This window comes from Emydura macquarii, unplaced genomic scaffold (genome assembly GCF_026122565.2).
Source record: "Emydura macquarii macquarii isolate MOO-44397 ecotype Brisbane River unplaced genomic scaffold, CSIRO-AGI_Emac_v2 contig_2636, whole genome shotgun sequence".
Taxonomy (NCBI): Eukaryota; Metazoa; Chordata; order Testudines; family Chelidae; genus Emydura; species Emydura macquarii.
The window spans coordinates 43,771,214-43,785,646 of NW_027132773.1; the positions used below are offsets into that span (position 1 = coordinate 43,771,214).

At 39.8% G+C, this 14,433-nt stretch overlaps 1 protein-coding gene across 1 annotated transcript in view; it reads right to left on the reverse strand.

The window, feature by feature from the left end:
- Window positions 1-14,433, reverse strand: part of PCLO (piccolo presynaptic cytomatrix protein) — a 470,221-nt gene that overhangs the window by 166,152 nt on the left and 289,636 nt on the right. Inside the window, exon 9 of the mRNA XM_067564601.1 lies at window positions 9,192-9,337. Within this exon, the coding sequence (XP_067420702.1) occupies window positions 9,192-9,337 (146 nt within the window). The remainder of the gene's footprint in view (window positions 1-9,191; window positions 9,338-14,433) is intronic.

The following is a 14,433-nucleotide window of genomic DNA, read 5'->3' on the forward strand; positions in this document are numbered from 1 at the left end:
TGTAAATCTGGCAAATGTGAGTGAAGAAATAGGTCGTTTCTATGAACAGAGTGCAGGTGTGGAGGAAATCTCCACCCTCCAAACCTAGAAGTAGGTCATAGGGCTGAAGCTGCAGTCCCTCTGTGCCAGTCAGATGGGGTGTTGGTGCCAATAGATCAACACAGATTTTGTCAACCACCTCTGACCTGCCCCTGCTACAGAGACCCTTTTCACAGCATTCCAGGAACATGCAGTCCACTCCACTCAAGATCCTCCCAGTACAGGGCTGACAATGGCCTAGCCTCAACAGTTTAATTTCACCCTTACAGTGTGCACTCCAAAGCACAACCCTCCTAGCATCATAGTTTAAGCAGACATTGGACTGAGGTTTGTAACCCAGTGAGTTAAACGAAAAACTAAGTGAGACTGAATTGTTTCCTCCAGAAACCTTGGCACTGGTCACATGTTTCATGTTATTGGTCAGCTGAATTCTCTCTAAAGAGTGAACCTTCTTTATGTTAAACAGCTGGGAATGGTGAAATTTGCTTTAGAATTGTGACATGGGAATTCATCTTAATTATGACCTTCCTCTCCCACCCGCCACCCCTCACACAGTGACATCTTATGCTCAGGCGCTTCTCTGTTTGAAAATTAGGTTCAGTGCCAGACACAAGAATCAGGAGATTTTATAGTGCAAAGAGGACAGGACAGTCAACAGGAGTTTCTCTCCTTGGTGCTGCATAAACAGTAATTCTGTTCTGGGGCCTCATCCAAACTCCTTAAGAGTCTTTCCATTGAAATCAACGGGCTTTGGATCAATCCTGTAAAGCCTTGGTGAGCTGGCTTTTTTGACTTCACACACCTTCCCTACCTGGAAAGTTTGGGCCAGATCCTGTTGCCCTAATTCCTGAAGCCTGTAACACAGGCTTATGTTACATATAAGCCAGCGGTTTTCTTTGATGCAGTGCAGAGACAGGAGTTGATAGTGGGCATGCTGCCACTGCAAAACTCTTTGAAAGGGCGCATGAGCCTTTCTGTCCATTGGATAATGTAGAATGAGCCCAGGATCATGACCCCTATTTTGCTCCATCCACTTTGAGAAGGCCCGTGGCTCTAAACTTGCATAGTCTTCATGCTCAATAGAGTAAGTCTGGAATTGTGACCAGCCTCTGTTGATTAGTCCCTGACCCTCTCCTCTATTAAGAACCATTACCTTCAACAGAAGTTTTGTCTGTGTAACATATTCAGGATCAGGCCATGAACAAACTAAAGGTCACATCAGCCCATTCATCTCACAGGTCAGATGTGAGAGAAGCAGTGCCGGTGGCTTGCCATTTCTATAATACCTCTTCTCTTAGTACTAAGTAAAATAATACCTTAGGGTTTCATCTAACCCTGCAAAAGCATCCGTCTGGGACTCTAAGTGGTAAGTTAACTCTGGCCCTATCTACATTACTTTACTACCTTTCCCCTCTGATATGAAACCTCAGAGTGGGGATTCGGGGGCTGTATATGGCAGAAGCCACGGTATCAAGAGACTATGGAAGATCAGGTACTCCATGCAAACAGCCATGTCCCTCCTTTGACTTCCATCAGACCTTGGAAAAGTCCTTAAACTGCTACTATCACTTTAAGAGGAACTGCCTGATGTACAAGTTTCAAAAAGGCAGAACTGGAAAGAACTCCAGGAATACAAGCTCACAAAGTCTCCTGTCCCAGCCATGAAAGCAAGCCAGGTGAGGGTAAAAATATCATTAAGTAGTCATCAGTGAGGAAATGTCAACATGTTATGTATTCTGTCATACAATGCAATTGAGTGATGGAAAAGATGAGTAATTGTTTGTCAAATAACGTAAAGGAAATATCTTGACCTATAATGAAGTGGTTGCTGATGACTCATCCTATGGTGGGTTGATGATATTTTAAAATTAATCGTGGCAAATTTGTCATCAGATTTCCTTGAAATTTATAAAGAAAAAAGAAATTCAAGGGCAATTTACCAAAAAAAAAAAAAAAAGAAAAAGTGAAATCTTCTTGAGTCTACAGAACTCAAAATTGACATAGATATCTCTATGGAACAAGCATGGTCTATTTTGTGCATCTCATGAAGCCCTGTAGCTCATAATCTCTACATCCTAGAGGCTCCATGTCATAGCCCCATTCTTTCAGGTGAAGAGGGCTGCACATCTCTGAGCCCAGCAATGCTGCTCCAAAAGGGCTTGATTCAACTCTCATTTAAATCAATGTGTTTTCCATTGTTTTTTAAGGGAGCTGGATTAGACTCATGAAGCAACATAAAATAGCTATTCCCCAGGGGGCTGAATTAATGGCCTTTGAAGTGCTGGTATCACATGGGGAGTAGGAGGTCAACATATGAAAAGTCTCCTTCACGGTACTACCCCATTCTTCTGTGACCTTGAGTGCTTAGATAACTGATTTCTCATGATTTTCCCTGTTGCATTTAACATATTTAACACCTTAAGCGGTTTTCAGTAAATATACGTACTAGAAATGGGAGATCAGTTGAGATAAAATTTACCTGAAACATCACTCTAACTTTTAACTAAATTCAAACACTTCAGCTATTCTGTATTCTACATATAATTAAACACCCAAAACAATAGAGTCTAAATTAGCTGTTACCACTCGAGAAAGAAATCATGGAATAATCATGGATGGCTCTTTGAAAACATCTGCTCAATGTACAGCAGACTGTTAGGAACCATTAGGAATGGGCCAGACAGAAAATATCATAATTTCACTGTATAAATCCATGACATGCCCACACTTTGAATACTGCATGCAGTTCAGGTGGTCACGTGTCAAAAAAAAAAAATTAGAATTGGGAAAGGTACAGAGAAGGGCAACAAAAATGATTCAGGACATGGAACAGCTTCCATATAAGGAGAGATTAAAAAGAGTGGGACTGGTCAATTTAAAAAAGAGATGACTAATGATATGATAAAGGTCTATAAAATCATGAATGGTGTTGAGTAAGTGAATAAGGAAATGTTATTTACTCCTTCATATAACACAAGAGCTATCAATTACACAATGTAATTAACAGGCAGCAGATTAAAAATAAATAAGAAGTATTTCTTCAGACAATGCAGTCAACCTGTGGAACTTGTTGCCAGAAGATGTTGTGAAGACCAAAAGTATAACTGTATTCAAAAAAGAATGTGAAGTTCATGGAGGATAGCTCCATCAATGGCTATTGGTCAAGATGGTCAGGGACTCAAGCTTATGATCTGCGTGTCTCTAACTGACAGCTGGTGGGACTGGATGAGAAGGAATAGATTACTCGATAATTGCCCTATTCTGCTCATTCCCTCTGAAGCATCTGGCACTCGCCACTGTTGGAATACAGGATACTGGACTAGATGGACCATTGGTGTGATACAATATGGCCATCATATGTTCTTATTCCAGGAGGAGTGGAATGCCAAAATGATGTGAGGAAAACCATCCTAATCTTTCTGACCTGACCAGAAAGTATATGAGGAGAATAGCTTATCCCCAATTCATTATCACTGCTGCAATTTTGCAGACTCTAGAACTTTTAGACTGCCACTAATATATTGGTGGTAGGAGTTGGGGGGAAGGGGAGAAATGGAGTGTTTGAACATGTGTATGTCTGTGTGGGTGTCCAAAACACAAATTTGACTGCATCATTCTTTTCCTATATTAGCCTTTGTAGCTGAGGCAAGATTTGCTGACAGAAGCTATGACAGCACTAACTTTTGTCATTGTTTCATTGTTGTCTTGGTCTTCATTTTGCATTTACAAAGGCCAGTTCTGGAATGAGAGAGTTCTATACTTAAATTCTGCATCCTTTACCTACTGTTCTCTTCTTAACACATCCTTTTTCTCCATCTCCCAGTCATTATTCTATGGCTTTTTACATGCTGCCTACCTTTTTCCCTCCAACTCCCCACACACTATCTAGATGGTCCTCCCTTTTCCAGGCCACAAAGTAACCTCCTCCTTCAAATTGCTTCTCCAAACTCACTGCATATGCCTTGCTATGCATCCATAAGCCACACTGGTGCTACCAATGTCAGCTTTGGCAATCTAATAATTAAAACAGACACAGAGAGAACTTCCCAGAAATATGGGAAACAATGTGCCTTTCTTCAGGAAAACAATTCTTTCAGGAGCTGTGGCTTCATTCCCTACCCATATTTTCCTATTGTTTCTAGCCCTTCCTTTTCCTATCCTCTCAACCCTCATGATCTGTTCTCTTGCCTACATGCTTTTCTAAATTATCTATATACTAAGGGTCAGGATATATCCAAAGTCCATTGAAGTCAATGGGAGGATTTCTTTTGACTGCAACAGGTATTGGATCAAGGCTTAACCTGCTATCCTCACTTGAAGAACTTGAAGCCTGCTAGGGCCCTATCTTCCTACATGCCTGTAAAGTACCTAGCACACTTTCTGGATCTATATAAATAATGCATGATAAACAATAGTAAGAGGAGTTTGACTGAAGTTTCTAGTCCACTGGCAGACACTCAGCAGGCTGCTGCTGCAAAGAGTGGAATCGGAGGAAATCAATGAGAGAAAACAAGGGGATGCTGTTAGGTCAAATACTCAGTGCATTTAAAATGTACTTTTGCAATCTTCAAGTAAGCAGCCAAGATTTCTGTACTGGGAGACACTAGTTGTTATGACCCTAAGCTGCACTGTGATTTCATTATATTTAATATTTTAAGTTAACAGCAGGAATGTTGCTGTGGAAACTGATGTACTGTAATATTACTAGAATAGCATCAGATTAATCCACTAACCCATATCATAACAAATCTATGGCAATCTATGACTTTTTGGTTGACACTAGGCTGAACAAAATTCCTGCTCCAGAAGCACAGGGCCATGCACAAGGAGAGTCTCAGTTAGCTGTTAGTTATGATTCTGTGCAGTAAAGGTCACTCATACACACGAAGCAGGAAATTAGTGTTTTAGTATGGTAGCTGGCATTGTAAAATATCTACATTCTTTTAAGACAAAGAGAACAAGAATTTGCTGAATGAAGCCAGAAGTTTCTAGCTCCCTGAGCTAGAAAGCAAGCAGGTTACCACTGCTTCTGCAAACAGCCATACCGCCAGTTGCAGATTAGTAAGAAATCTTAAAGGGGCCTGAGGATGGGTGCTCAGAGGGCGGGTGCTCAGCTCTTTCTGAAAAGCAGACTTTTTAAAATGTTGCAAGTTAGCCAGCTACAATATCTAGCCATTTTTGAAAATCTTGGCCTAAATTTAAATTGGCAAAAGAGAGAAATAGCCGCCAAATATAACCAAAGCAGCCTAATATAACCATAGCAAAGAAAAAAGGATGTTCCACAAACATTCACAGCAATTTAAAACTGAATTATCTTTGGCTGTGGTTGCACTTTTTTCTTTTTCTCTTCCCATGAATATTTGACCAATCAAATTATATGTGTGAATGCTTGCAGAAGGCGTCTGGGATGGAAGACCTCTGAGCAACACTTCTACACATCCTGCTACAGGATGCAAGGTTGAAGAGCAATAGGTGATCCCCTTCTGCATCCGAACTGAAACAATATCCCAGGAGGGGATAAGGGCATTGGTAAAGTAGATTAAAACTGAAGGAGGAGCTCTCTCCACACACCAGCCAGGAAGGAGAAAGAGATGGGGGTGATGGAATCAGGGGCTGGAGGCAAAGAGGGGAACTAGTATCCATGCAATGCAAATATTGTGCAGGATCTGTCCCCCAAGTAAACTTGCTTGTGCCCAACGTGGGCAGTGTGGTGGGCAGAAGTGAGAGTGGGACCCAGAGGAGCAGGAGTTCACTGTGGGTGTAGGGATGGGGCCTGGGAGCAGGACTCAGAGGGGCTGGAATAGATTGGGGGCAAGTAGGAACCTCTGTGACCCTCCTTCCTAGCCTGGATCCAGTGGCTTCCCCCACCAGCCAAGCCTCAGTACGTCCACTCACCCCCCACATCCTATTCCTCTGCTCCCCCCATTTGCAGGGAGCTTCTGCTCCTGCTGTAGAGAGCTGTGGGAGAGCTTTCCTCCTTTAAATCAGGGAGAGAAAGGGGAACTCTCTTTGAGCTTTAGCAGAGGAAGGGGACCTACACTTGCATCATGGAATCACAGAAGTCTAGGACTGGAAGGGACCTCCATAGGTCATCTAGTCCAGCCCCTGCACTTAAGGCAGAACTATGTAATAACTAAACCATCCCTGACAGGTGTTTGTCTAATCTATTCTTAAAAATTTCCAGTGATAGAGATTCCACAACCTCCTTAGACAATTTGTTCTAGTGCTTAACTAGCCTGACAGTTAGGAAGTTCTTCTTAATATCCAATCTAAACCACCCTAGCTGCAGTTTAAGCCCATTGCTTTTTGTTCTGTCTTCAGAGGTTGAGAACCAGTTTTTCACCCTCCTCCTTGTAACAACCTTTTATGTACTTCAAAACTGTTATCATGTCCCCCTTCAGTCTTTCCTCCATAATAAACAAACCCAGTTCTTTCAATCTTCTAGACCTTTAATTATTTTTGTCAGTCTCCTCTGGACTTTCTCCAATTTGTCCACATCTTTCCTGAAATGTTGCACCCAGAACTGGACACAATACTCCATTTGAGGCCTAATCAGCATGAAGTAGTGCAGAAGAATTACCTTGCCTACAACAAGATGTTGTTTCCTTTTTTTACAACAGTGTTACACTGACTCATATTTAGCTTGTGATCCACTATAGGCCCCCAGTCCCTTTCTGTAGTACTCCTTCCTAGGCAGTCATTTCCCATTTTGTATGTGTGCAATTGATTGTTCCTTCCTAAGTAGAGTACTTTGTATTTGTCCTTATTGCATTTCATCCTATTTACTTGAGAGATTTCTCCAGTTTGTCCAGACTATTTTGAATGTTAAGCCTATCCTCCAAAGCACTTGCACCCCCTCCCAACTTGGCATCATTCGCAAACATTTTCTAAATCATTTATGAGGATATTGAACAGAACCAGACCCAGGACCAATCCCTGCAGAACTACACTCAATAATTATCCTTCCTTTAATCTCTGGTGGAGGGACAGCATGTGCTGAAGGCACCTTGTAGAGCTGGTTGGAATTTCGGGGGGAAGAAGAGTGACATAGCTCCACAGAAAATTTTGACAAAAACAAATCTCATTTTCATCAACATTTTTAGCATAAAATTTCATCTTTCCATTAAAAACTGAAAACACAACATTTTTGGTGAAAATTTTTCTGTTTTCTAAAAGAAAAAGGAGGTATTTTCCACCAAAAATTTCCAAAATAAATTTTGACCAGGTATTTTTTTTTTTTCTTTTAACCAGCTTTAGTGCCCTGTGTCTTATGAGATGAAAAACCAAAGATTAGTTTATGGAGCGAATAGTATGATGAGATTGTCTAAAATGGCATATGGCCCATCTGCAACTGCTATTGGCTAATACCTCCCATAACTGGAAATGGGACACTAGATGGGGAGGAATCTAAGTTACTATAGAGAAGTTTTTCCCAGATGTCTGGCTAGTGGGACTTATCCACATGCTCAGGGTCTAACTGGCCATATTTGGGATCAGAAGGAATTTTCACCCAGGTCAGAGTGGCAGAGACCCTGGGGCTTTTTTGCTCTCCTCTGCAGTGTGGGGAGTAAGTCATTTGCTGGTTTGAACTAGAGTAAACAGTGCATTCTCTGTAATTTGAAGTCTTTTAAAATCAATACTTGAAGACTTCAGTAACTCAGCCAGAGGCTATGGGGATCCTACAGGAGTAGGTGGGTGAGGTCCTAGAAGAGGTCAGACTAGATGATCACGATGGTCCCTTTTGACCATGGACTCAGACTTTGAGACCTGGTCACTGTTTCAATTAACAAGCCTTTAGGACTACTGGCACGTATAAAAGCAACAAGATTTTAAACATTGGGCATATCTTCCACCCTCCCCTATGAAGGAGAGTCCAATATACTTTTTTCCTGGACAGAAACAATTCTACAAGTGTATGTGTGTATGACAGAGGGAATTTGACATTGGGATGCTACAGTGGCCAAACAGAGACATATATATTCCAAAATAACTCAAGTTTCTCAATGTGGTTATGGAAGGCTGGTATGTATATTGGTTGACACTATTTTCAAATCTGGAGCCTTTACAATCCCAATTGTCCTGCAGCAGATCTGGCCTGCAGGGTGAATTTTACTGAATAACATTGTTGTCCTATTTTTTAAAAAAGGAGACCCTTTTTTAGAGCAGGACCGGTGAAATTTTAAGGCTTCAGTACAATGTAGTCTGGACTGGGCAAAAAACTCTAGGCTAGAGAATAGGCAAAAGAGAGAGACATATGTAGTGCCCTTTATTTATATGAGGTGACTGAATAAATATCTAAATTTAATCATGAAGAGTCATACTGCCATCAAACTGCACCTAAAACGTTCCCTGACCCTAGACAGGAGATCTGTAGGCAGGAGCATTGCAGGACATGGTCCTTTAAATATAATCTAAGGAATTAACAGTGGCATATTAACTAATCTGTTAATTGGTTTTTAATTCTATCTTCATTTACACCCATGGCACCCCACTGAAGCTAGGATAGAATCTTAGTAAGAGTGTATGATATTCAAAGTAGCAAGTAAAACATATAGGGATCTACTGATGTCATGTTTAAGCCTCAGTGATGCTAATGAGATATATATGAAGGTGAAATAGACCCCAAAGGGAGAAAGGTTAACACACTGAACAATGCATTTTTCTTATATCTCAGTGTAAGGAATGGACCAAATTCTTACTCATTACATGAGTGCAATCCCATTGATTTGATCACTGATTCATCAGTGATCTACCGGGGTTATACTTGTGTAACTTGACAGCAGAATTCAGTCCCACTAATATAAACACCTCAAAAGTAAATCCAGCCCTGTTCCTACGAACATTGAAGAGTGGAGTCTTAAGTCAGGTTAGGGTAAAATCAATAACGTAAAATTGGACTAGACTGAATAATTTTGTATTAGCATACCCACTGCCTATGTAACTCCACCCAAAAACTGTTTAAGGGCAAAACTAATCCTAAAGAATAGGGAACATAAAATATTATTTTAAAGCTACCATGAACTACTGATGACTGGTTCTGGTCTCCTAAACTGCTTAAAATATAGCTGGATTTTGATAAATCTGGTGGTCCACCCGTTACAGGAGAGTGTGATTTAAGAAGCTTTCTATAGAACATCCACAAAACCATAGACACATCTTACTTGATCTTGATGTTGACTTGTTGGTCTTGAGTGGGGTAACCTCTCAGGCAGTTTTCTGTCCAGGATGTGTCCATTCTCCAAACGAGATTCCCTGGGCTTGTCAAACCAATCTGTCTCTTCACGGCGGAGGTGATAGGCTTTGAAAACCAAGGACATGTCAAATATTCTGACTCAGAGCTGAGAGATGGGCAACAACTTGGTGCACACAGCAAACATGCACAGTGGTTATTAATTGGCCATGCAGCTCAAGCAAACTTACAGGCAAAACTGAAGACAGACTAACTCCAGGATAATTAAGTAGTAAGTGGCAGAGGAGACAAGAAAGAGATCCCATTTCTCTCATGATCGACAGTTAAACTGACCTAATTTTCTAGTATATGCCAGGCCTGAGATGTATCTGAACTTTCATGAAACAGTAGGGACTCCTTAAAAGACCCTGAATCAAAGAAGGTCTGTATGTTCAAAGTTTCTTTGGAGAGCCTCTGAAAACTGTTCTATGAAAATGGAGTCTGCTTAATTAAATCATTTATTGATCCCAAAACACATATTGAAGAAGAAAAGCTCACTTTATAACATGGTGGAAAAATGCTGCAGGAATTCTTCTTTTAAATTCCTTTCATTGGGTTTTGCTGTACATCATTGTTTAAACATTATGAACTCCCCTTGTACAAAAAATGCCAATCAGGCTTTATAGTGTGCAAGAAAAGCAGGATGAAACCGTATGAGCCTGATTCTCCTCCAATTTAAACCAGTTTTACACTGGTGTAAACCCATTAGGCAAGAATCTCAGTCTGTGTAAATGAGCATTGTTTCACTGAAGTCAAATGAGCTATGATGACTGATTTGGACAGTTTCTTCTGATTTGCACTACTGTGAAATCAGGACCTATAAGTTAAATACTATTTATATTATACAACATAAAAATTTTCTTCTGCATGTATACAATATAAAACAAGCTAAACTGTAGCTAATTAAAATCTCATGGAAAATCTGAATTTCATGTTATACTAATCATTATAAATTTAGCATTGGAAAAAGACATTATTGTATTAGCAAACTCACCAGGAAATTACAAAACTAAAATAAGGTCAGCTGTCACTATAGAAACAAAGGTAAATGCAGTTGTTCAATGCCACAAAAGCTAATTAAAAATGCAAAATATTAGGGTAATTTTTAATATTTCTAATTCTTTAGTAAATATGACCTGAATGGCTTAACAGAATTTTGTGGAAAAAAAATCACTGTAACATTTTAGCATAATGGAAAATTATAAATATGTGTTATTTCCCAAACACAAAAGGGGAATGGCTAGCTATATATACATGGATTTTAAGGTACATTATATATGAGGTTAAAACAACATAAACACGTTGTAATATTGTTGCCATTAAGGTTTTTAGGATGAATCTGTATTTTGGTCCAAATATTAAGAGGTCTATTTTTATGCTGTATGTGCACAGATTCCTATTGTTAAACTGTTTGATAACATTATTTACCCAGTAGACAGCATGGATAAAGTAAAATGAGATATTATCAAATGTTGATGTTTGTCCAGATAGTGATTAATTTCTTCTAATGAGCCATTATCATCTATTAGGTAAATATTCCATAGTTTGCAGATTTGCTGGAAATGACTGATTGGCTGCATTTATCAGGCTGCTGTATAACAGCTCATAATGAGACTCCTGATCAAATTTTCTGCTTAAATACCATAGGCCCTGTTCTGATCCAAGATACTAATTATGAATACCACAATCTGTGTCATCTAATCAGTAGAAGCCCTGAAATAGGGTCTCTCTCACAATTAAAATAATCTTTGCTGGCCTTCTCCCTTCTGAAAGCTAGTGTGCTCATGGAATCCCATATGAAGGCTTATGGATCAGGCTGTATTTCTGTCAAAGCTGCCATGAATTCTGTGATTTTTTTTTTCAGGTTTAAAGGGAAATATTAACTTTTTGTTTGATTATTTTGGAATTTTGCATGTGGTTGGGTGGTTGATGGCAGTTGGGAATTTCACTGAGACTGAATCTTGAGAGCAGCCTTGTTAAACCCTCGGTTGCATAAGAAGGTACGGCCCTGATTCTGCAACAGACAGCATGCAGGCGGACTACTGCACCTGTACAGTATCCCATTGAAGTCAATGGTACCCTACGCCTTATATAAGAGTAAGAGTGAGCTCAGTAAAACCAACAAGTCACCAAAAAATTATTAGATCACTGAATTATTTGTAACTGCTTTAATTTCTCCAGCTAGGATCAAGTTTCTTCCTCTCCCGGGATACTTTTTGTTAGTGGCTTGAAAAAAAATAAAAAATTGGAGAATCATGATCGACGTACAAAGAATAGCTGTGGCATAATAGAGGTGCCTATAGAGATACTGTGTTTTACGCCCTATGGGTGACAAAGCATGTCATCATGCCTAAAGATATGCAAACCCAGAACCTTCAGGACCACAAGCCTCATGTATTTGCAGCCATTAAGCAGAAGTCCTTTACCATCAGTTGGAAAAATCAGTAGGGGGATACAAGATCATATGCTCTAAATCAGTGGGGCTAGTTAAGACTCAGTATTCATGTCAAACTTTTGCAGTTTCCTCGTGTCTGAGTGCTAGGTTTTCCAAATTTACCATCAGATTTACACTAAAATCCTTGTATTTAAAGGGGGGAAAATATCTCTGAGACAAGAAGGATTAGGATTTGTATTCTCAAACATAACCAATAGGGACCATTCACGTTCATAAAATTAAACAATGTTTATAGGATTGGGACCTTACTATTATTATACACATTTAATAATCTATCGGAAATAATCTGGTGGCTTTGGGCCAATGAGGAGAAACTTCAGTATATCTAATGTTTTATGGAGGTCAGGACAATGATAAGGACACACATTTCCTGGCTACTCATGAATTAACTTTACCTGATCAAAATATTTGCAACTGTAATAACAAATCAGGAAACTTCTAGGAGCTCTTTAGCAAGAACACAATTGCTCCATGACACAAGCATATATATAGTTCATAGCCAACAAAGAAGTGCAGGAATTATTCAAAATTTAAAAAGAAGGATGTTTTCAACACATTATGGGGTATATGAGAGGAAATAACTTGATCATATGATACAATTTCAACTAATTTAGGGAAAAGATTTGAAAAAAAATGGGTCTAAAATTAGACACTTAAATTCATAGCTAGGCACCTAAATAAGTACCCTGATTTTCGCAAGTACTAAACACTAAACTAAATTTTCGCAAGTACTAAACACCCACTGACTTCAATGACAACTGTTGGGTGCTTTATACTTTGAAAACTATGATACTTACTTAGGCGCCTGAGTATGAAGTTTGAAGTCCCACTTTGGGTACCCAATCAAAAAACAAAATCGACCTTGGCTTTTATGATTTACTGCAATATGTAAAAATTGCATGATTTTAAAAGATATTTGCATATGTTATTCATATTAATGGTCTGAGCTCAGAAACTGCATTTCTACTCCTGTCTGCTACTTGCGAGTAACAGAAACTCAAACAGACCTCTCTCTTTTTAGGGAGCATTTAGGGAGCAAAGATACTTTAAAACTTGTATTCCATATTACTTGTACTGAAAAATTGCCTCTAACAGAAGAAATGTCAGCTTCCTTTGGCTAAAAAAAAAAAAGTCAGTTTTACAAGTCTGATTAGGACTGACTGATTTAACAGAAATTGCATCCATACAAAGGGGAAGATTTAAAACCAAAACAAAGCTGGTTTTCCCCAAAAGATATGTTGTAATACTCCAACGTATCTGTTCAAATCACCATACTCTGGGCTTGTCTAGATGAAGAATTAGGGTATTCTATACTACACAGACCTGGTAGGCAGACCTAAGTTTTAGGTGTAGACAAGGCCTAAATACACAGCAACCTAGTTGTAAATCTACAGTGTATTAACTTGCTGCACATTAGCTGGCAGTGTGTACTCTGCTACTGTGCATTCAAGTTCCCTTATATACATTGACCTACTCTCATTTCAAAGTGGAGTAGATCAAAGCACATTAGCAAACTTTTAGTAAGTGACAGAAGGGTACATATAAACAGTTAGTGTGTGGCATTCTTGTGCATTGTAGATTTACACCAGAGCTTGATACACACTAACTTTTCTCTAGACAACCCTTCTGACTGCACTGCGAGTGTGCTAGTACAGGGTTGTAGCCATTCCTATACAACATTGCATCACTGTTGAAACGAAAGAGTCTTCTGCCCCTCTTTACTTTATGTCCAAGTTGTATGGATTTCCACACATTCACCCAGTTATTTAATTCTGCTTGGTCCCCCATACAGACCATTAATATTTGCAGCTAATATCACAAACAGACACTACTATACTCTCCCTATCCAATCTGAACACCTGCCCAGACCTTCACTAACTTCCTCTCAAGTACCATATAAAGTTCACGCTTCACCACCTTCGTGGCCCTGAAACAACTCTGCCATTAACAGCATCTTTGTCCTCACCTCCTCCTATTACCCTTCTTGGTGGTAGGCTGTATCCATGCTGCCCTCCTTATGCTCTGTTTTTATCCTCCTCTCCTTTATGTATTCTCTCCTCGGCATCTCTTACACTCAGAACTCCCTCCTCCTCTCACACCAGCTTCAAATATATTTCTTCCACAGAAAGGACAATCCACCAGAGAAATGCTTTGCAACTGACTTTGAGGGGTATGGAATTGGGTTGGCGCATTTGTTTGGAAACTCCTTCAAGCCAGGTGCAACACCAAACACTCAGAAATAAAATAATCAGTAATAGTCCTGCCTGTGAATGTGCTTCCTTGCTGTTCAGGAGTAATACAGAAGCTGCACAGGAAGTCTGCTGAAAAGCTTTGCTTGTGCACCAACTGCTGCATATGATTCCAGAGGGCAAGAGATCCAGGAGTATCAAGCACCCATAAGCTAGAAAGTGTCTTCAATTAAAGGAATAGTAGAGAGCAACCTGTTTTAACACACATTATTTTTTGATTGCCTCCAAAGTGGGACAACCAGATCTTGGATGTGAAAAGCCCGGTTACCTGTCATGGGGAAAGAAGGTGGTTGTACAGGGGATGAGTGTGGTGACCCATGGGAGGATGAGAATTAAATAGGAGCTCACTGCTTCCTTTCCTCCACCAGGACATTGCTCCTGTTCCTTCCTAGCCACCTTATGAAGAAGAAGAAGGTTGGCTCCAGGACTTGAATGAGAGGCAGACTCACTGGTCAGCCTCA